The sequence below is a fragment of the Macrobrachium rosenbergii genome, chromosome 20, assembly GCF_040412425.1.
Source record: "Macrobrachium rosenbergii isolate ZJJX-2024 chromosome 20, ASM4041242v1, whole genome shotgun sequence".
Classification (NCBI taxonomy): domain Eukaryota; kingdom Metazoa; phylum Arthropoda; class Malacostraca; order Decapoda; family Palaemonidae; genus Macrobrachium; species Macrobrachium rosenbergii.
Window position 1 is genome coordinate 5,486 of NC_089760.1, and position 23,413 is coordinate 28,898.

Genomic DNA, 23,413 nt, shown 5'->3' on the forward strand with positions numbered 1-23,413 from the left:
GAAGGTACCAGTACTTATATTTACTCACTGCATGGAATCAAAACTTTGAAAGAATAAAACAAAATATTTCAATATGCACAAAGAAACACGATGAGAAAAAGTTCAGATAAATTAACTACGTCTTACAATGAGATGAGTATGAAAAGGCATACGCTGTATATATATACAGTATGGAAAATAGAAAATCAACTGCACAATATCAGATATTTCATAAGAGGCACAATGAAATATCAACCGAGTAAAAAAAATTGATAGAATTTTCTTGTATGTATAGCTAAATATATACAGATATTTCACAGCTAATGGTCTCCACATGCATTATGACAAAAATGGTAAGGCAAGTGAGCATACACCATATTGTGAAGAACTACTCCAGTAACTGTCAATTATACTAATGGTTGTCAATTACTGACAAAAAAAATTAATCAAAAGACAGGTTAATCACTATCAAATAATGCACGAGGTTCAGAACTTCAAGATAATGTTTAACAAAACCTCTGGCTGTTCTATCCAGATAAAATATGTCGGTAACATTATGATGGTAAAACCATAAAAAATTTAAATTCACATACAGAAATTTATAAGTAAAAATGATGACAAAATTTTTAGGGTGCACCCTGAGGTATGATAAGACTACACACTACAATTATTGTGAAAAGTGTGTTTAGTAGACAAAAATTGTAATTAATTAAATTACTAAATCAAAAAGTGTAAAATAATTAATTTATACTAAGTTAAGACACTGTATATAATAAAAGAAAAATTTAGAATGAGACATGGAATGAATAATTCAAGGTATAAGAAAAGTGTGAATAAAGGTTATGACCATCTTAAGCCTTGCAATAAAAGTCTAAGGTATACATATTTAAGTTGTTTACGAAAATTACAAGGTAGTCCCCTGTTATCAGTGGGGGTTACGCTCCGGTGGCGCGAGGATAAGCGAAAATCGCCGATAACTGAAAATAGGCTGTTTTTGGTTATTGGTGCCTCTGTTAGGTACGTATCGGCGCCAATAAGCAAAAATTGGGGCATATTGGCGCCGACAAGCCCGAAAAACCAGATCGCTGAACCAGATCGCTGATAACAAAGCCCGCCCATAACTGGGGACTGCCTGTACTATGTACGCTGCTTGTCTTGTTAATCTTTGTGGAAAAGCATCAAACATATAAATGACCTGAAAGTACATAACTATATAAATGCTGGCTAGATAATACCAAAACTGCTTGAACTGCAGATGTAGACCCAAGTTAACTTTATAATGAAAATATCAGGAGCTATTTCACTTAAGAACCTGCTCAAAAACTGTCCAATATTTTCTGTGCTAGAGACATTAAACATTAAGTAAAATAATTAAAAACTATGGCTTGGTCACAAGTACAGTATATGTCTTGATAATGGTGAACAGAGTCAAAATAAGCTCAGAGTCCATTACGCTTGACTAGTCTTATAGTACTATCAGGCTTTTGGTTGCTTAATCATAGAGAGTCAAAGATGACAGATTATAACAACAACTACTCTGCATTCTTTGCATCAGGAACCCATAATCCAGAGTCCACACAACGTTTCATATGATAGGCCGCATCCTCAGGATTCATCTTCGCTATTGTAGTCTGAAGTAACTCTATGTTTTGACTTTCAAAACATGCTTTAAGTTCCTGAAAGTATCAAAAAAATATTCATACATTTAGAGCTTTAACAATAGCAGCAATGCAAGACTATAATAAACTTGTATCTTTTGTTACAATCAAGAGGCAGAAACAGGTTATGTTGATACATGATTAACAAACAGTAAAATTACACACAGAACTACTAACCAGTTCTAGTTTACAGCCTAATAGGGCTTACCATAAGAGATTTCTAATTAAATGACAGGTGGCAACTGAAGCAATGCAAAATGAAAGTTGAACAGGTGGGTACGAAGAGAACCAAGGGAATGGATTTAAAAGTACAAGAGAGCAGTACAGCCTGGGATTAAGTGATACTACCAAGAATCTTCAATACCATCTACTGAGTCACACAAAATGGGGTTAATAAGTTGAGGAAGATGTTACAAAACTTCTACAGTAATCATAATCAATATGAAACACTCAGCACCTAATGTCTACAGGGTGAAACTGGGACTGACTACATATATGTTGTCTCACATCACTGTCAATAACACTGAAAACCCTAGTAATTTCAAGTGGTTTAATAAATATAACTATTTCTTTATGATCAGTCAACTGCCAGACTAGAAATTTATTCTTCTAGAGACCAAGAGATATTTCCCATGTGATATTCAAGCATCCAGTTTCTTGAGCCTTTATTAAGTGTCCTATTCTGATTTTGTCTGAAGGTGCATTTTCTATCAGTTAAGATGTCCCCATTAACCATATTTTTAAACTACCCCAAGGTTCTCTCATGACAAACCTTTACCTTATATAACACTCCTACTGCTAAAATGCTGATAATTTCTCTGGGTTTGCTTTCTTTGTCTGGATCTTGTGAGAAGAACAGGCCTTGCATAACTCGTATGACTCCAGTCATGTAAGCTATATCTTTACTTTCTGCTAATAATTTTCAGTTTAAATGACCATTCATCCTCTTTTCACTTCCAGAGCTGTCTTAACTGTACCGATGGCAGTGTACCTTGGGCCATACCAATCCACTCGACATGAACTTATGTAGGATGTAGTTCTATAGTGGCTTACCTAGGCATGCTGGGTTCGGCTGCAGTACTGTCGCCCTTCTCCCAGCGATAGTTAGCATACTCACCGTCGATAAGACCCCTGGTTTTCTGCTGTAGCAACTAAGGGTTAGGACTAACCATGCCACCTACTGACTGACACAGTGTAGTCGAATTTGTTCAAGCTCATGGCAGTAATGTTTTTTAAAAAATACTGTCTCTGATGACCTTCCTGTACATTCGTAGACTTCTTCGAAAAAGACATTTCTGAAGAAGGTCAACGACATACATACTTTCCTAATATCATGTGACCTAGGAAAGGTGTGTGGATTTGCCTTTTTAATGAGACACACTATAATCAATCTCAGCCCTTGTAGGAGAGTGGTTTGTTTGTGCTAGGGTGTAGGAGAATCGGACCCTCTAGGATGTTTGCCATGACTTCTAGGTAAACCTTAAGTGCTTGAACTGAGAATAATGCCTTGTCTGCTAAATGGAGTTTTCTTATCAAAATAGGGGATTTCCTTCTTAAAGAATTCTCATTCCTGGCTAGGAATGATGGGCCAAGGGACAATAATAATTGATGGTCAGCTGATTGCACAATGTATTGTCCCTGTCTAAGAGAGCCCAGTTCACTAATACAAGCTCCTGAAACTAACACAATCAAGATCACCTTTCGCAGCGTGTGAGTTGTGGTTGTACTGGGTCCGCTGAATTGAGGTGTTCATATAAGTCTAAGCACCTTGTTCATGCTATCCAAACCTGATCTTTGTAGTGCAAAAGACCAGAGGGAGGAAGGTAATGGGTCTTTGGATGATTCCAAGAGGAATTCCGTTGTCCTGGATATGGAAATGGGGATGATATGAAAAATTTCTCATCCCTTAAACTAGAGGACTGAGAGGCTGCACAGTCTGCCCAGGCAGACAAAAATGCTAGGTCATGGGAACAGGATAATAAAACACCTCAGCCCAAAAAGAAGTAGAATCAGTTATCTAAATTTCCTGATGAAATCAGAATGGATAATAACAGAGAGCCTGCTTACTCCCAGAGCTCCAACTGGTAACAATTGAGACCAAGTTGGACAATAAAATCTCAAATCAGAATGTAGTATGGACACCAATATCTGCCCCTGAGAAGGATACTGATAACCCTTGGTGAGACACCTCAGTGTGCATCCTTTCACCAGATGAAAAAACCTCATTAATGAAAGGAAAACTGAATGAGGTTGAGCGTATAGAATTTTGGAAGAGTGGCCTTTCCCAATACTGAATGGTGCTTGGTCCCTCCATAAGTAGGAATTCAGAAACCACTAAAGGAGACGATTATCCTGCCTCATAACATAGCAATGAAAGCCAAATAGAAGTGAACATATTAATGAAATCCATAGAAGCAACTTTTCTCCAGTTTAATGGAAAAAATAATAAAAGAATTTTACATAACCAATAACCTCTTGGAGGCATCCACTTTCTGCCTCTTCACTTTTGAAACAATCAATCATGAAGACGGAATTTCAGTTTTTTCTGATGACTGGGAAACAAGAGTTTATGCCAGAAATAAAGGCATTTGTCTCCACCACCTGTGTATCTGATAGTATTGTAAAATATGAGAATGATTAATATTCTGCCAAAATCACCTAAATTCATTCATTTTCAAGACATGGGCTGTTGACTGCTTTATCAGCATCCTTGTTTCCCTTATGGCCATATGGTCATGGATCCAAAATTTACACCAGGTTCATTTAATTTGTAGGATGTAAACTTAATTTGCTATAAAAGAGGATTTTTAAGAAAAATAATTCTGAAGGACGTCAATATCACATCCACACACACACACAAAACTTCTGGTGTGGCAAATTTTGAGTACTATGCATAAACACAACACTGTTTAGTAATGGGAATGTATTTGTTATATTAGGTGAAATGGCACCAAACCCTATGCCGGTGGAAGAGATTTGGTACCATCAGTGTACATTGCCTAGTAAAGCCTTTGGCCACTTAAATATTCTGTATGTGTTGTCTAGGATGTTCAGGAGTATTTAAATATGTTTTCTAACATAAAACAACTGGGTACAAGTTCTTACAATATGGGTAGTCCATGGTGGATGCACTTCTTGACTACACCTAATGCCTTTAAGTACAGTGCTCTACAGATGATCAACTGCATTCTGTTTGGTTATTTCTGATAATTTGCTATTATACACATCAAATTCAAGGTATAGTGCATGCATAAGGGCTTAAAAATCAACTTTTCAGCAATATACATGTGCAATGAAGGACTCAGAAATTAATTTTGAAAAAAATAAAATGGCATAAGGATGTTGATTAGGGAACTAAACATCACATCTTAACAGTAACCTGCTAAAAGTGGTTACAGGGAGCACTGACACCATAAGGCCCCATTATAAAGTAAATGACTGTTTCTACCTTATGACAGAAGGCATTTCCTTCAAATTTTTACCACTTATTCTACAACTAATGAAAATGATCTCACAGGGAAATTTAGAAATTCGACCTCTAAGTTCACTTGTTTTGCAGCTCAAAAAAATCATGACGCCACTTTTCGAAATTAATATGTACAATTAAAAGTTGCACAGAAAAGCAATTTTCCCGACAACAAAATAAAGATATACAGTATAGTTATACTACAATCTGTAACAGTTTCACTGAACAATAATTTTGGACTTTCAAAAATCCTGAAAGAATCTGGATATCAAGAGCAAGTTATCCCTGTATCATTATAACCCATTTTCTCTGACATGTCCAGTAAAGATAATGGGATATTTTACTGGGTGACAATTATTTTCGAATAACTTTTTGTTCACAATTGGTTTACATGTTTTTTCTTTCAATTTGTCATTCACAGTGCCATACAAGCGATGTAAAAAAATTGTCTGAGTCAATCTAAACATTCTTTTAGCAATAACCTTTCAAGATATGTTTATTTACACGTACAATATTCCAAAACAGTGAATAACAAAAAACTTGATCCTATCCAGGATCATTCAAACTATTACATTTTTTACAATTTGTTGTTCATAGTGCCAAGCAAGCGATGAACAAAAGTCTCCATGAACCAATGTAAAAAAATTTTTTTTTAGCAATAACGTTTTTTAGATGTCTACGCATAAAATAATCCAAAACAATGTATAACTTACTTGACCTTATCCTGAATTACTCATACAGACCTTTTTATAAGTCTTTTTTACAATTTGTGGTTCACAGTGTCATAGGTAAAGAGACGAAGAAAATTCTTAATAAACCAATCGAAAAAATTTTTTTAGCATTACTGTTTCTGGATATGTTTATTTAGATATAAAACAGTTGAAAACTGCTAAGGCGGCTGGTGTGCCCCTTAAAATAACTAACCTCAGGAAGTGACTCTAAGACTTCAAGAGGATCAAGTCCACCAGGCCCAAGACGGGCTTGGCGCTCCTCCTCTTCAGCCTCCTTCATTAGATCCTCAAGTTTCTGTTCTGCTCGTTTTCTGACTCTGTCTTTAAAGGCTTCTAATTCATCTGTGAATGCTTTCTTGTATTCTGCTTCAGCCTGCTGAATTCTGAAATGCAGTAAAAATATGATAAAAAGTAAGACCTTTGACTCTAAAGCCCCTTTAATTTGAAAGATACTTAAACATACTGAGAAATATATCAAGAAATTCTCAAAGCCTTGTACAAGGCTCTGTGAAAACTTTAAATTTCTGAAATCTCACAGGTGTAAACCATTGCTTTACAACTGTCTTCACAATCTCAGTGGATAGACCACTCCCTTTAAAAACCTTTCTACCTGTGACAGCGACACAGCTAGCATACAAGATTCCTGAAGGGGTTAAATCCCTGCACTGACTGACCAGTTGTTTTTCACTTATGTGGAAATACTAAGCTCATGAACTCACCTCAGTAGTGGGAGGAAGAGCAAGAAAAAAAAATTTAATAATGACACTGCAAGTAGCACAGTACACCTGACAGGGCTTAAAACACTGAATACTGTATAACTACGAAACTGTAATTTATAGTCCACATATTATATCAATGGATGCTAAATTTATTAAATAAAAGAAAATCTGGATTAAAAATTAAAGTTTTTAATCCAATGAGCTGAAAACAAAAAATATAAATCATTCATATTCATAAGGATTAGGTTCCAAGAACTAACGGTCACTTACGAGTCACATGAGCAAGGGACAGGCCACTGCACTGGCACCTAATGTCCAGAGACTGAACATATATGCACATGATCAGCATCCAAGCCTCCCCTCCACACAAGCTGGACCAGGAAAATGTAGGCTGTGGCTGCTGACTCAGCAGGTAGACCTATGGGCTTTCCCAAAACCCTCATTCCCTAGCCCACAGAAACCATAATGTCACGTTTTGCTAATGAAACGTTAAAACCATGATCTGCAATTGAACTCAAGGCTAATGCACCACTTTGTACCCGGTCAATTAAATGTTCTCACAGACATGATAAGATGTCCAGGACAGAAACTCTCCCAAGAATGGGCGTTAAACCCAACTTCGTGCGAGGCAATTTGGAAAAGTTTGGCCAACTTCCCATCAATCTCTTCACAAAGATGAATCATTGTATCCAGTTGTACGTCTCACCAGTTCTGGACCCTCAAGCCTGGGCAGTAGAGGCTATGGCTTTAGACTGGGCAAACCTATTCGTTTATGCTTTCCCTCTGTTTCTGCTATTGAAGGGGGTGCTCAAGAAATTGACAGAATCCTAGAACACCACCATGATTCTAATCGCACCTTGGTGGCCGAGGAGGCATTGGTTCACATACCTTCTAGAAATGTCAATAAAAGTTCCCAGATAGTTAACTTTTTGGACAAATCTACTTCGACAGACAGGGACAGTGAGGCTACACAGAAGGAAATGCCAAAGGTTCTTCAGAAACCACATTCACGGAACCTAGATATTGTCTTATGATACCTTAGAGACCCTCCTTTTGAGCCCCTGAGAGAGGCTTCCCTCAGGGCTCTTTCTTTGAAAACCCTCTTTCTGGTGGCCTTGGCTTCGGCCAAAAGAATAAGTGAATTGCAAGTGATATCATCATTAGTAGGGTTTTCACTTACTGGAGCACAATTATCTTTTCTGGCTTCCTTTTGTGCCAAGAACGATGTTAAGGCCAAAGCTCTTGCTAGAGTTTTCTCTATCCCTTCACTAGAAACTCTAACTCCTGAGGATGGAAAGCTGGTTTTTTGCCTTGTTATGGCTCTGAAGTATTATATGTCTAGTCTTAAACCTGTAAGGAAGCAGTGTAAGAGCCTATTTTGTTCGCTCAGGAAGCCTGAGGTTCCAGAGTCTAAAAATATCATAGCTTTCTTGATTAAGTCCTTAATTCTAGAGGTACATGCAGTCTCTCCAGAGGTTTTTTCACCAGCACCTCTCTCTAGACTGCCTAGGTCTTGGCAGCACAGTGGAGTTGTGGCTTTGGGGACATGTTTGTTTTGTGTAAAAAAAAATCAAGATTCCGTTCGCTATTTTCACTTGATTACATCATAATATGAGCTTTAAATATTTATCATTCTCGGCATAAAAATAGCAGTAATATGTGTTCTTTCATCCCCAGTAGTTCTGATTAAAATAATTTCTCTCCAATTTTAATTGCGGTCGAGTTTCATCCATGTTGCCGATGCACGATAATTTATAATCACTAGCAGCTTAAACATTGTTTTCTCAGTTTCTGCTACAACTTGCAGCTTAAATTTAGCAGTATATTTCCTTTCCGATCTTTTATCCATACCGAATAAGGGTGTAATGTAAAAATATATCAGTTCTATTCTACTTAACTTCATTTGTACTATAACTACGGTAATTGTTTACTACCATACGATAGTTGAAATACAAGCAAAACGGCTGTTGTTATCCTATTCGGTTATAAGCAAAATGAACATTTTCTTGTTCAGTTGTTTATGGCTGTACGCATTTATGCAAGAGTATAACTTTACTAACAATACTTTTACCTAGAAGATGGGATAAAGAGATGGAGGAAAAGAAGTTGGTCTATTGTAATTTGGTCTCTCTTGCTGCCTGATTGTACACTGCTGCCTGCGCCTGCACGAGATTTAAAAATACTTTATAAATATTGTCATACTGGTATTAATTGCTTACTCCGTTGCAAAATCGAATTATCATAAGACAAATTATTTTAACTAGAGCACTACCTGGGTACCTGAGTATTTTAAGTTTTATCACAAAAAATACATTTAGTCATGAAAATTATATGAAAATACAGTAATTAGTGAATATTTCTCAGTGAAAAATACTGCGGATTGGTGAATTTTCTGCTAATAATGGGTATAATGTTCGACAGAGAAATCCACGAATCGTGAGAACGCGAATATGGGGGTTTACTGCATTATAAAAACTGGTCAGAGAAAGAAACGCACGTTTAAAGGCTGGATTTCCAGCTCGCTGAAAGTTAATCCCATATGTCAAGACCAAGGGTTAGTATTTGTGTAGGAACAAACAATAATTGAATATGTAGAATATATGGGAGGAATATATAAATATAATTGTCAAGGTGCTACAGTTCACTTTTACTTAGCAATCCTGGTATAAACAAGAGCATCCCCAGACAATTTAGGCATTGTCATACAGTTTCAATTCAAAATATGGCTCAGCAATAAAATATATAAAACTTACCTGTGGAAAAATGCAGAAATACATGACCGAGGGTCCCTCTCTAACTGTTTAGCTAATTCTAAAATAAACTGCATACATATGGTCTGATGGGCAACATGAGACATCAAATCATGCTTTTCTTCCATTTCTAAGTTGATGCACCAAATAACAAGATAATTGGCTGTGTCTTCACAGGCTAGCTCTGTGTGTTCCTGAAATTGGTATGAATGAAAATATTTGTCCCCGAAATTACCGTATCGATTGAAATTTTTCCTGAAATTAAAATAACAAGAAAATATGATATCTTGAGTTCAGCTACTGAGGAATTACAAGTTATGTTAGAAGAATTTTAAAACCAATTTTTTCATTAAATGCTTGGAGATATGCAAGTGAGGCTGCTACTTCTATCAAGATTCCATATGCAACTCATCAGTAGTTATCACAATGAGACGAAGACTATGGGAAATAAAGCAAATATTTTTTTAAGAACTGGACAAAATAAAATGAACAATACTCATTGTGGAGTAGGTCTGAAAATCGACATGAAAACTCCTATTGAGGGGTGTATAACTAAATATACAATAAAATCATGTCCCATTTTTCTTCAAGCATTTTATTTAGGTCTGTTTGTTAACAAAGACTTTTTTCAAGTGTCAAAACTTATGTCAAGAATATTTAGTCAACAGTGAAAAGGGATTCAAGAACAAAAATAAACTATCAACCCAATCACCTTAACACAGTACAAACAATATTTCAAGGAAAGGCATTAGGCCTAATTACAGTATAAAACTTAATAACACTCTGTCCATCATAACATTGAAATGTACTTTGAAGTCATACTAAAATGAAGAGTGATACTGACTGGTTCCTTATTATGTGTGAAGACTGATTTATGCATGAACATATCAAAACTATCAATACTAAATAAACTTCCATCACTAAAGACTGAAAAATCACTGGATATTTTGAATTTTTTTATTGGATTATGGAAGCAACACGTGTAGTGCTGCTAGGCATCTTCCGCCTTCCAATCCTGACATCCACACTTGTGTTAGGAAACATCATTACCCCAGGGAGATCCAAGGAAGTTAGGACCAGGGTGGTTTGCAAGGTTTACTTTAAAGGAGGACTGATAGCCTCCTAGTATGAACTATGTTGGGCACTGATCACTGCCCTTGTGATAGGGAGCACTGTTGTCCTTGACAGATCCTGAGAGTCTGGAACCAGCTTACTTTACAGTGAAAGCCTCCCATTGTGACCTGTACTGGACCAAGGATGACTGAGGACATTTACAGTTCTCTCTGGAGCAAAGTATTCATGGAGAGGTAATAGCATACAAAATTTTTACAAACTATGAACTTTGTGCTAAGTTTTTAAAAATTTTCAACTTTTCATTTCTTATTCTCATTCTTTGATATACTTTTGCTGCACTTTCCTATATACAATAAGTCCTCATCTTAGGGGAGGGGATCTGTTCCAGTGCCCCGCCGCAAGTTGTACTCCTCCACAAGTCGGAGATTTGTTGTTATCAGAGCTTACGGCGCCGTAACTTGATGTTGCATCAAGTTACAGTGCAATATCTTTCTCTCTCTCTCTTTTAAGGGTAATGTAAGAAGTATTTGAAATTATATTACTGTACTGTAAGGTGTTTCTGGATTACTGAGAATACTGTACATTATCTGAAATATTTGCTAATTATTTAAATTTTATTTTCCAGTCTGCTTTTATTGAAATGCAAAAAATTATACAGTAATTATGCATGGAAAATACAAAAAAAATGAATGACAAAGTAATATAACGTTTATCTATAAAAGTATACTGTACAAAACAAATAAACATACATGCACAAAAAAACAAATCAATCTCTTATTAGAGAGAGAGAACTTTAGTGTTAACATCGGATCACAGTAACTTGCTGTTGACGAGACTTCACAATGGCTGGGAGGAGAGTAAGAGTGTTGAGTGTTGCCTACATATGATTTTAAACATTTTTATGTTTATTACAGAAAAACATCAACAGTGGTAAAATGTTCTCTTGTATACTGTTATAGTATGTGTGATAACCATAGTCAACTAAACTTGTAATCAAATATGGTACAATAAATCAGACAAAGCAAAAAATATGGCAAGAACTGTCAAGAACTGGCTGGATTTGTTTATTTTCATGTTTTTTTATGTTTACGTAAGAAATTCAGATTTTAAATATATTTAAGGTGATTAGATTATTACAGTATAAATGGATTCTGTGAATGAAATATGTTAAAAGATATTTTTCAGTGTTTTCTCATTATATATGTATACTGAGAGAGAGAGAGAGAGAGAGAGAGAGAGAGAGAGAGAGAGAGAGAGAGAGAATGATGGCACAAGAATTTTTTAATAAATTTATGGGAGATGGTGAGGACTATCCTAAAATACGTGCCTGTACAGTAAATATTTCAAATTCATCTTTCAATGCAGGAAAATATCAACATATGTAAAATGTACGCCCAGACGATGTGCAAAGTTACGTAGGCCAAAGAAAACATGCATGTCTGAACCCAAAGGAAGTAAATATCGTCTTGACCCAACCTTGACTCACTTTGACGCCCTCTTTGGGAGTGGAAGTGGTCAAGGTTTCTAATCTTAGAAACAGAATGGAATATTTCAGCCCTAAAGTTAGAAAACTACCTATTAAACAGACATTCAATGACAGAAATGTTGTTTCGACAGATTAAACATGTGGCTTATCTGAGTTTTTGGAAACTGTTAATGTAAAAAATAGTAACGCCATATAAAAATAGTGTTTTGAGCTGCAGCAAGGGATTTACTCAAGTGTTCAGACTCTTGTATAAGATAAAGTGGTTTTTACTTATTTTTACCATGGTAAAATAAGAGTGTCAGATAGATTTTGACTTATGTTCTTGTTTTTTGCAATTTTGTGTTTTTGATTTTGCATTTTTTGTGTTTTCTTGTGTTTGCAATTTCATAGTGTTATCCAAACTTTTGTGTTGGTGATTCAACATTTATTTACTTAACATTTCACATATGTTGATACTTTAACATTGCATACCTGATTTGATTTTCATTTGTTAAGATTTCTTTTTCAAATCTTCATTGATGGAGGCCTAGACACACTCTCATCTCTCCAAGCAGGGATGAGAGGTCCTGTCTGACATCATAGTTCCAGCACTGCAACACTTGCAGTCACTGCAGAGGCATTGTGAAGGGGACCTTCTCAGGACGTCATGTACCCCCTTGGAAAACGGGACCTCCTCCTGGCAAATGCACTCCTGCCCTGATCACTCCAATCTATTATTCCACTTAACCTTGACGCAAATCTACCCCTATGCTGCAGGCAGCACACTGGGGAGATGACCGATGAGGCAACCAATGGAGATCTCTCTGCTCGCCTTGGCTCCGGTGCTGCTGTCAATCGACCTTGCACCAAATGCTGATACTTGGAGGGCTGCACAACCAGATCTCATCCCCTTCTTTGTGGACATCACATAACGTCATTTTGCCCTCTACAATGCTGCCAGGGATGGAGGACAAGCCTTCTGGGGAGGAAACTTTCAGTTTCCCAGGATTAAGATGGGAAGCTGCAAATGACCTTGGATGGCCGAATAGTTCAGCACATGCTGAATTGTCTTCCTCAGAGGAGGCTGAGCCACTCCTATGAAGGGGGGGGAGAAAGGCAGATGTGGGAGGTGTTGCAGGAGGGGGAGGTCTAGGGGAGGCTAGGAATGAAAGAGGCACTGGCAAGGTGCTCATGGTAGCCTCCCTAGAGGACAGTCTTCTGCGACCTCCTGTTTTCATAGAGCGTTCACTGTGAATCTTCCCAATTGACACATTTGTCACATAGTTAATCTCTCATGCACTCTTTTTCCCCTGCACAAACTGCAAACCAAATGTGGAATGACTGCTAAGGGGGATATAAACTTCCAGCACAGTTTGCCCTTACCCCCAGTGCCTAATGTTAGGCTTACATTCCTCCAAGGTACCCATTTTTCCCACTAGGGGCTGACACTGGATGCTCAACACCACGACACAATGACAGGTCACCTGGGTGGCGCGCACACCACAGACACAGAAAAAACACAGAAAAGATCTCTTATTAAAAAAAAACCCACTAAACTGAACAAGCACAAAATATGGCTACTGAGAGGAAAATAATGACAATCATCAAGGCAATAAAGTAATAAAGTTACACAACGAAAAAATCTCGTACACATGACAAGCACAAAGGAAAACTTGGCAACAAAAATGGGAGCGAGATCAAAGTGGAAGAAGGAGACTCCCTGAAGTTGGGTCAGGCCATAGGCTTGGGCGCTAGGATTTTGTTTTATGTCAACCCAGCCAAAGCGCACATTGTGTGAGTAACTCCCTTTATGAAAGAGTAGGTTTGTATTCCCGTTGGAACAAATAAAACTTTACGGGTTGAAATAAAACCAGAACACTAAGAAAATAAAAACTCTGACAAAGGCAGATTCTCTGGTAATTCCAATCTATAGATTTGAAAAACAACAATCTACAATAAAATAAAAGTAATTACATACCATAAGAAATCTCCGGGAATCATCGAAATTTCTAAACATGCCGTATTTCTTGATATTTACTTCATTCTTCTTGACAAATTCTTTCATTCGCTTCTCCCTCTCTTCTTCAGATAACTCGTCATCCTTCACCTTTGCTGGCTTATTAATGATTGTTTTGCTGAATCCGTCACTGCTGATTGTATCAACATTCCATGGTTCTAGCTGTAAACATACACACAGTACTAGTAAATGTAAAAGGAAAACATGCACATTAATGCATTACATTCTACAGTATTCACTTATTTAACTATAACTACAAAATTCCTTTCACTTAATTACAGCAATTTTGTGGTCAACAAAATCCCATACACTTCAATCACTGGTAAGGATGACATATATGTACAAAAAACCTCGTAGTTAACCAGTAACCCTGCACACATGCCTAAGCCCCCAACATCTCAAACAGCTAACTCCTTTGCACTACATGTGTCCGTGATGCCACTCAAGAAAACCCACTGACTTTTCTGACCAATGTTCCAAGACTGCCTAATTCATTGAAATTATTCAATCATATGAAGAACCCAATCCATTTACTTCATGCAGTTGCCACCACCTCACATATATCAGTCATGTACATTACATAATTTATAGATTTATAGCAAGTAAAAATGTGCTGACTGGACAGTACTCATATTAATGCTGTGTTCCTGCCAATATGAAATCTATGGAATTTATTGATCCACTGTATTTGCATCGAGTAGGCAATATAAATTGTAAGCTTAAGTTAAGGTCAGGAGTAGACCAGCATGGGCTCTAACCCATTTTCTACTAAATTCACCTTCACCTGTTTGAATATACATTAGCGCATCGAGATAACGGACCATGGTATATCGGACTTCCAGATATATTGGTGTGAAATTGAAATATCAATTTGAGGGCTTTCGTCTCCAGATTGAGCCCCGAACTGTTTTTTTTAAATCAGGCGCCAAAAGGAATGCTGGGAGTTTGAGTGAGGGAGGAAGCGCAACACCCACACATGAATACATGATTATGCTTACAGTACACTGTGATTTCACTTTACAATGCTGTACTATATACCATCCTGCAATTTATATTAACCTGTTGAGCGTCCTTTATGAGAGACGTCGCCGCTCCTGTATTGTCACATTTTCTAGCTCGCAGAGCGGTTATTTGGTCTATGTGAAGTTTTATGATTTTTTGTGTGTTCTTTTTACATTGATATTGATTTTTTGTATAAAGATATTAGGATAATAAATAATGTAGAATAAGAAAAGATGAAAGAATTTATTTTGCATTTTTATATCCTAAAGATTATAAGTATGAAACATAAACGGGAAAAAGAATGTTTCTTTCAAATGCCATTCCCTGAAACAGAGCCAGCAGATTAATGAATAGTTTCAGTTCATTTTTATTTGTGTCATACCATTTTGGTGCACTTGATATTATAGGCAAACTTTCAATATATTCATCTAGGAACTGGATGGAAAATCTGTTCGTTACTGCTACAACATGCTCCATGACTTTGTCACCAAAAATACTTCTGAAAAAACTCCACAGGGTTTCCCTTATCCTGAATGCAGAATCCAGAGCACAGACAGAGAGAGATTTTCTTTCATCATAGTCATCATCATTCTAAGCAACAAGTACAGTAGTGGTAAGATCTCTTCAGGGGAACAAACTTTTCTTTTGCTTTAGATTGCTCATTATGGGGGGAAAAATGGGATCAAACAATAAGAAATCAGTTGTTTACCAATGAATGCCTCCTCTTGTCTCATCAGGATGTACCACCATACTGGATGGAAACACATTCCAGAGACACCTGGACTGTTTGTGTTTCCAAATGGAGGGTGGGGAGGGGAGTTGAAAGAGCACCCACAGTTCAGGTTCCTTCCTCAGCTCTTGCTGACCTGTGCTGGCAGAGGGTTGCAGACCTACGGTCCATGAGCCCTGGCCGGACCAGTTTGCATTGCTCACTGGTCTGGTACTGGTACCACAAGGTCTGGGAGACATAGGGGTGGCAACTGCATCCTTGCAAGAAGCATGTCGATCCTCACTGCAGGGAAGAACTGATTGCTGGAAGTCCTGTGAGGCTTCCTAAGGGGAGATGAAGAAACCTCCTTCCTTTTCTGCTTACTAGCAAAAGCCAAAGGAGAGGAAGCGGAAGAGCCTGATGAAGATAAAGACGAAGCAGACAACAACAATAACAACTTTCTCTTGCATTTCTTGGTCTTATTCTTCTTCCGGTTCATCAAGTTCTACGCTGCGATAAAGGAATGAAGGAGAACCACCCCAAAATCCTCTGGACACATCACAAAAGATATGTGAGGAGATACAGCGTACACAGGAGTGGTGTAGGAGCCACCATATACATTGACCACTGAAGTTATGGCAGTCACAGAGTTCATGGGAGGAACCAAAGCAGACAGGTGACCTAATAAAGACTTTATACTTGGCTCCCCCATGATTCCAAAGGATGGCCGTAAGACCTTGGGTTTTCAGCATCCTTCAGTCCTGCAAAAACAGTAGGGTTAGTTATGAGGTCTTCCTTACACCTAGAGAGAGTATCCACCAGTGAAAGACTCTCCCTCTGAGTGAAACAAATCCTCAAACGAGTTACCAGAGTAAATGTCCTCTCCCTCTCGCTGGCTCCCCATTGAACGATTGGTGAGAGATAATGAAGGGGAGACAGCTCCCTTAGGAGTCGAAACAGTGATGAAAATTTGGTGGGCAGTAGGAAGGTGCCAAAGACCACCTTTGATGTCAGTGACAGAGTATTCCCCTCCATTGACAAAGGTCTTCCTAGCTTTCTTCTTGGCCCCAGATTTTATCCATTGTTCTCACAGCCACTCCCGGCACTAAGTATATGGATCCTCTCTAGTGCAGAAATGTTTTCTGCTGCAATGCATGCACAATGTATGAAAGCCAATATCAATACTGGAGAGCAATCGCTTACAGGGTCTGTTAATTTCAAGACAGCGCCTGATAGCAACAGGCTTCCTCGACGTAGAAGCAGAGGATGGCTTATTTGACTTATGGGATAGATCCATTCTTGACTCAAACAACAACTCAATCACACTCAGAAAAAGAAAAGAAAAACCAGAATACCTAAAACCACAGAGCATGAAGTAATTAACAGCAAAGGAATGTGTGAAGAGCTGAAGACGTGTGTATCCGACAACAACCAAAAGCCAAACGGAATGTAGACCGACAGGTGGGCAAGGATTCCCCCTACCCAACAATTGTTAACAACCTTGTCAATAAGTTTTTAACAGCTGTTCCACCTCATGTTCACAAGCTTATCCCTGTTGTAAATAATGAAGATTTGTATTTAAGTAAAAAAAAAAAAAAAAAGTCAATGGGGAGTAACCTACCTTTTCCTTCTTTTCTAATTCCTTCTGCTTTTTAAGAATTTCCTCGCCTTTCTTCTCCAGCTCTAGAAGTGCCTTCTTGACATCTTGCATGTCTGTTGCATCTCCTCCTCCTCCTCCTCCTCCTCCTCCTCCCCTCCTCCTAACTTTTCTTTAAGTTTCTTTATTTGATTCTCATACCTGTGAAAAAAAGAAAATGACTAACACATATCAACATATATCAGTAACTAAGGCTATGATATTAACTCATCAGGTTTGGTATGTGGTAAATTCACTTCCCCTCCGTGTAACCTTAAACTTCGTGCTGCGTTAATGAATTTGATATCACTGTAAAGCTAATGAGTTTTAATTTATATAATCTACATATTAAAAGAGTTCCTAAAACCAATATAAAGCATCCATATCACGAGTTGAAGTCAGCTGTGCAGGCAGTCCCTGAGTTACAGAGGAGATCCGTTCCTACAGCTTGTTATGGGTCGAATTTTGGCATAAGCCGGAACAGTAAGTAATTGGAGGTGGAACGTCAGTTTTTTGGGTTTATGTCGGAACCGCGGTAATGTTGGGTTGGCATAACGTCAGGTTTTCAGGTTTATGTCGTAACCACAGTAACGTCTGGTTTTCGATGTTATGTCAGAACCATATTCTTATTAATATTTTTGAATAGTGTCATAAGAGCGGAACAGCATGGGTTGAGAATGTCGTAAGCTGGGGACTGCCTGTATTGGAAAATTTTTTTGCTACTCTTTTCTTTTTTAATCCACCAAGAATTGCTAAACAGAGATATCCCGATTTTGTATACAACATAAAACTAAAATAAATGGCCTTTCTTTTGATATATAACTCATTACTATTTGTGCTGGGTAAAATGTGAAAAAGTGCAATGAAACAAATGCAAAATATAGGTTATTGATAAGTGACACGTATTTACATTATTATTTTTCAAAAAACACCAAAAATAGGAGAGAAAGACAGAAACCTTTGACTAGGAGAACCGGCAAGGCTAAGAGCCACCTCCTCCACTTGCATAACACTGCCTCCTGTCAAGAAGCCTTCCCAGTGGCTGTCTGCCGATACCTAGGAACGTGCAACAGGTTTGACTGAGAGGGCAGCTACCTGTGGGACAACCCCATCAGCCTCCACTGGACTTTTGGTATGTCTTTTCCCAGGTTTAGGGGAGGATGACAGTGACCTTGGTCTGAGTAGCCACCTCCTCCACTCCGCTGTATTCACTACTATGTTAAACTCCTGGAATACGGATGCAGGAGGATGACTTTTGTGTTGTGGATGGAGTTAGTGAGAAGTGTATGTTGCTGGGGTATGCCTTTTTGACAAGGAATAAGATGAGGATTTGTCCAGATAAGGAGATGGTTGAAATAGGAGTGGGGGTAGAAACCCGTGTGAAGTTATATGTAAAGGAAGGTGGTGCAGCTGATGGAAAGTAGTTTCAGAAGTAGAGTTGCTGTATGCTAAGGAGGATGTGAAACTGCTGAGAGAAGTAGGCAGCGTAGTGAGTGTAAAAGTAGTTTCAGGAGTAGAGTTGTATGCTAAGGAGGATGTGAAACTGCTGAGAGAAGTAGGCAGCGTAGTGAGTGTAAAAGTAGTAGAGCAATGTGGGCATCAAGACAGATGATGAGGGAAATGCTTATGGTGGACGGAGGAGGTGCATGCTGTAAGGCGAAGAGGGTAGCCCACATATTCAAAGGGATACCTGATGCCAGATCCAAAGGTTTGTGTGCAAGTGTGTGGAACTGTAAGTAAGAAGAGATGGAGTGGGATACGTTGTGGAGATAGACTGGGAACCTTGGGCAGTATAGGTGACTTGAATGACAGCAGTATGTGACTGGGTACTACGTGATGGTTGACTGTGAGAAGCTGGAAGGATGAATGCTGGAAAAGTTGAAGGAGAGTGGAGGACTGACTGAGAGAACGAGTGAGGAAGAGACGCAAGAGGTGTTGTGCGAAAGGAGAGGTGTGTTAAGTCAGGGTGATGAAGACTGGGACAGCGAGACTACCAGAGTTTAAGATATAACTGACTGACAAAACACTGATCAACCAAAGACCCAGACATTTCCCAGCCCCAGTAATGGAAGAAATGGAGCAACAGTGTGAAGACCTTGGGAGAGTAGGAGTGACTGAACAGAGTGAGAGTGCATGGAATAGCCCTATTGTACCCATAAGAAAACCAGATGGAAAATTAAGGGTGTGTACAGACTACAGGAAAGTGAATGAGGTGACAGTAAAAGATCGATTCCCCATGTGTGTATAGCATGCATAGGATGAAAGTATTTAACAAGATGGTTCTGGTAAGGGGGTTATTAACAAACGCCTGTGGCTGAAGATTCCTGGCCAATAACTGCCTTTTCTACATAAAAAAATCACTATCAGTTCCGTATTCTTAGTTTTGGATGAGCTTATGTACCTACTGTATTTAAGAGGGCTATGAATGTAGTGTTGAGTGAGTTTCCTCGCGAGTGTTTCTGGATAATATTTTGGTGGTGAGTAAGACAGTAGAACATATGAGGTTAGTGAATGCAGTGTTGCGAAAGTTGGAAGTGGGTGTGAAAGTGGAGGCATCATTTCTCTAGGCCTGGGGACCCCCTTGAACCTCAGGGAGAGGAAGGGAAGAGGAAGCAGAAGACAAAATCGAAGATAAGTTGAAGACGGTGACTACTTCCACAGGGAGACTCCCTTCACTCCAATATCTTCAACAGGATGGACACGAAACATCGTAACCTCCAGGGCAGCTAGGAAGGAAAACAACGGAAGCGGCCCAGGGCACAACCACCATGAGAAGCAGCAAGCACGATCAGGACAGCCGATGCAGGAACTGCGGAAGCGGTTCAGAAGGCAGGAGCTACAGCAACGGCAAGGAACGTCACAAGAAAGTCAGCAGCAGCGACACGAATGATCAGGACAGCTGCGGCATGAGACCAGGAAAAGCTACCTAGAGACTGTCGCCAAGTTATCAGGAGCATAACACAGGAAACAGCTGGAGCAGATGGACCACAGATATGTCAGAGGCAGTGCCACAGCATACATGAAGGCCAGCAATGACAGCAATTAATCCACATCGGTGGGAACAGAGTCAGAACTATCCTGATGTGGAACTATGCCATTCCAACCAGGTACTGTGGTTGATCCCGAAGCAACACTGAATGAACGTCGGGACTCCTTCATGCAAGATATCCCATGAGATATCCAGCCAACTACTGCTGTGCCTGTGATGCTCACTGTCAACCTGAAAAAAAAGCAGAGATGATTAGTAGAGGGAGACTCCTCTCGCTGCCCTCACGAGGGGAACTGCCCTCCTCGCTTCACCGAGAGGAGGCCAGAGATCTAGAAGGAAGAACCTACAGGGAGAGAGAGGAAGGGCCCCTCCCCCGGAGCTTACCGTGGTCCATCATCCACATCCCCTGCAGCGCAGTGGAGCAACACTCAGCACAAGGACAGAGATCTCTACCAAAGGAGAGATAAGGAAGAACCTACAGGGAGAGAGAAGATTAAGGAGGAGGCCATCAAGGGCACCGTCAATATCTAAATAAGAAGCTGGAGCAAGCATTACCACTGGTTACACCCCTCTAAATACACCCTTGGCCGTCAAACCCAAGACACAGATGCACGGGAACGACGGCTTATGCAAGGCCATCACAAATCATGGGTTTGCATTAATAAATATCAAACACACGCAATATATACACAAAAATCCCACAGGGATAATAAAGAGCTTAACGACAGTCAGGCAAAGAGATTCGAAAACACGTCTGCAACGCATGACGGCCGAAAGCGAACTGGAATGTTTACATCTGGGCAGGTGGGCATTCCTGCCTACCTGGCGGTAGTTACTGCCTAACCACCTTGTTCAAGAGTTTAACGGCCGTGTCAGCTTCGCTGTAAGTAATTCCTAATGTAAAGGACCAATGGTTTGTATATTGTGTCGGATCAAATACTTACTCTTCTTTCTCTTTCTTCACTTTACTTATTTCTTGCTCCTTCTCAGCCATTCGTTCTAATCTGGCTTGATGACGCCACCGAAATAGTGAAGGAGTGTCAATATTTGGGTGCGTATCATCTTCATCATCTGAAATCTGAGATAGGCAATTAATTGAGCTGCATATTATGGCTTTACCAATTAAAACCTACCATTCCAAAGGCTTTACGAAGATAACACCAGATTACTTCTTACACCCTTACAGAAAGGGCTAAATACATTAACAACACCCCAAGACTGGGCAAACTTTAAGGTTGGCCAATTTAAAAAAAAAATATAAACACATTAATGACAAGAAGATACGCAAATGCACACAGTATAAGAAAAAAAATTATAACAAATTTTCTATACCTTCCATGGGAATTTGAAGAGGAACAATTCAAATCCTGTGCAGGGCCTATTTTCCAAGACACTTGTAAAAATATGCTAATTTTAGTGAGTTACACATGTTCTAATTTTTTAATTTCATTTTGCAACATTACAATTAATGCTCATGTAATATCATAAAAGATAAGAACTAATACCAGCAAAAATCCCCGATTATAAATTCTGTGCAGACAAGTATTTACCAGATGTACTGGGATGGAGGATGTACTGAAGTACCTGTTAGTGAGTTATATCTGTTCTTTCTAATATTCTTTTTTGTGAAAAATTACAATTGCAGCCGACATACTATCGTAAAAGACAATAAAATCATCAAGAATCCCCAATTATATTTATGGGCAAATAAACATGAGATGTACTGGGATGGGGAGATGTGCGTTCCCCCGCGAAATCTCATGGGAGGTTGTCTTCCTAATATCTCTGAGCAGGGTGTGAGCATTGCTAAAAAGAGTTACCATAAGACATCTATGGCCTATTCAAGTGATTTGAACATTTGACACATTTGACCAGGTACTGTATTGTCATTGTTGAAGTTTGGTAGTAAGATAGGATATGCTGAAACACTTTTACTCCATAAAATTTGTTATTTGGAATATTCATAAGTTACGGCTGCTGAGCCTACATGTCGTTGTTTGAACGACCAGTGTTATTTCCTTTAATTATTTACAGTACCCTACATTAAGTGGGTGGGATCTGCAAGGGAGGGCAGAGCCCTTGGCAAGGTAATTCTAGGTATTAGCTCCGTGCCTGTTTTTACCTTGGAAGTTGGTCCTTTCTACACTTTTAGGGCTTCTGATACTGGTGGTGGGTTTGTCTGTTGTCGGCCAATTGGAATGTCCCTTTAGTGTGTTTAGTACTGGCCAGGGGGGGGGGTTACCCATATGTTAACAAGTTATTGCACTTGCCGGACAGGATATGAACCGTTCCAAACCCGTGCTCTGTCTCACGAAGATCGCGGATGGAAACCCCTTGTTGGATGGACTTCAGGGGTTAATTACAGGTTAATTACATTTGAGCGACAAAAATTGAAGGTAAACCCATAATTAGCAACCAAAAACCTGTAGGAAATGTCAAGCGAGAAGGAAATTGCCGCCGCGGAGCTACTACTTAGATCTACCCAGGTAAGGACCTAACGCCCTAGGTTAGGCTAGGCTATTAGCTTAGGTTAAGATCAATAGGGTACAGTCTTCCATCACAGAGTGTTTTTTCCCCATCCAAAAGCCCTACTATGGCGTACTGCAGGCTAACTGTAGGATATCATGAGGGTCCAGTATCTAAAACGACTAGCCTAGGCTACGCTGATTCTAAAATGAACGCCCCACACGTTCAAAGCACCCACTGGGCTAAGCATGCAACACGAAAATCATGTCCTACAATCATACGTCCTACTCCTGAAGGTGGGTAGCCTTGAAAACCTGTCCCCAAGGGAACCCACGTACAGAACCCTGGCTGAAAGTCAGCACACAGATAGATAAGGTATCTAGGAACTCGACGACTTTCAAATTCCTATTCAACCCTCAACACCCTCCTACAGCCATTCCATCCACACAGCCTCCTACTAACGAAGTGGCCGACCACCCCCAACTCGGGGCTCACCTCAAAAACCCCCTTTCGTCTCCGATACCATCCAGCCCATTCAAAGCACTCTCACGCCCTTCGACGCGTATAACGGAACACTCTGACTCTGCTCACTTCAATGTCTTTCCACTTGCTGTAGTCGACCATGTTTACAACGTTGACAACAACAGTCGAGTCCGTAGAGAGTCGTCCTTCCCTTCGACACACCGCAGTTCGAGACGTTCGTTGCGACTTATCCGTCGGGCAACGGCTCCTCGCTCACTGGCGTTTACTTC

General features: G+C 39.3%; 1 protein-coding gene across 1 annotated transcript; it reads right to left on the bottom strand.

The window, feature by feature from the left end:
- On the bottom strand, positions 1 to 23,413 carry Cdc37 (cell division cycle protein 37). Its single transcript, XM_067121794.1, is given in 8 exon segments — positions 1 to 1,655; positions 6,028 to 6,217; positions 9,307 to 9,497; positions 13,821 to 14,021; positions 17,192 to 17,284; positions 17,287 to 17,368; positions 21,140 to 21,273; positions 23,253 to 23,413. Coding segments are annotated over 8 exon segments (1,068 nt in total). The 5' UTR covers positions 23,286 to 23,413; the 3' UTR covers positions 1 to 1,511.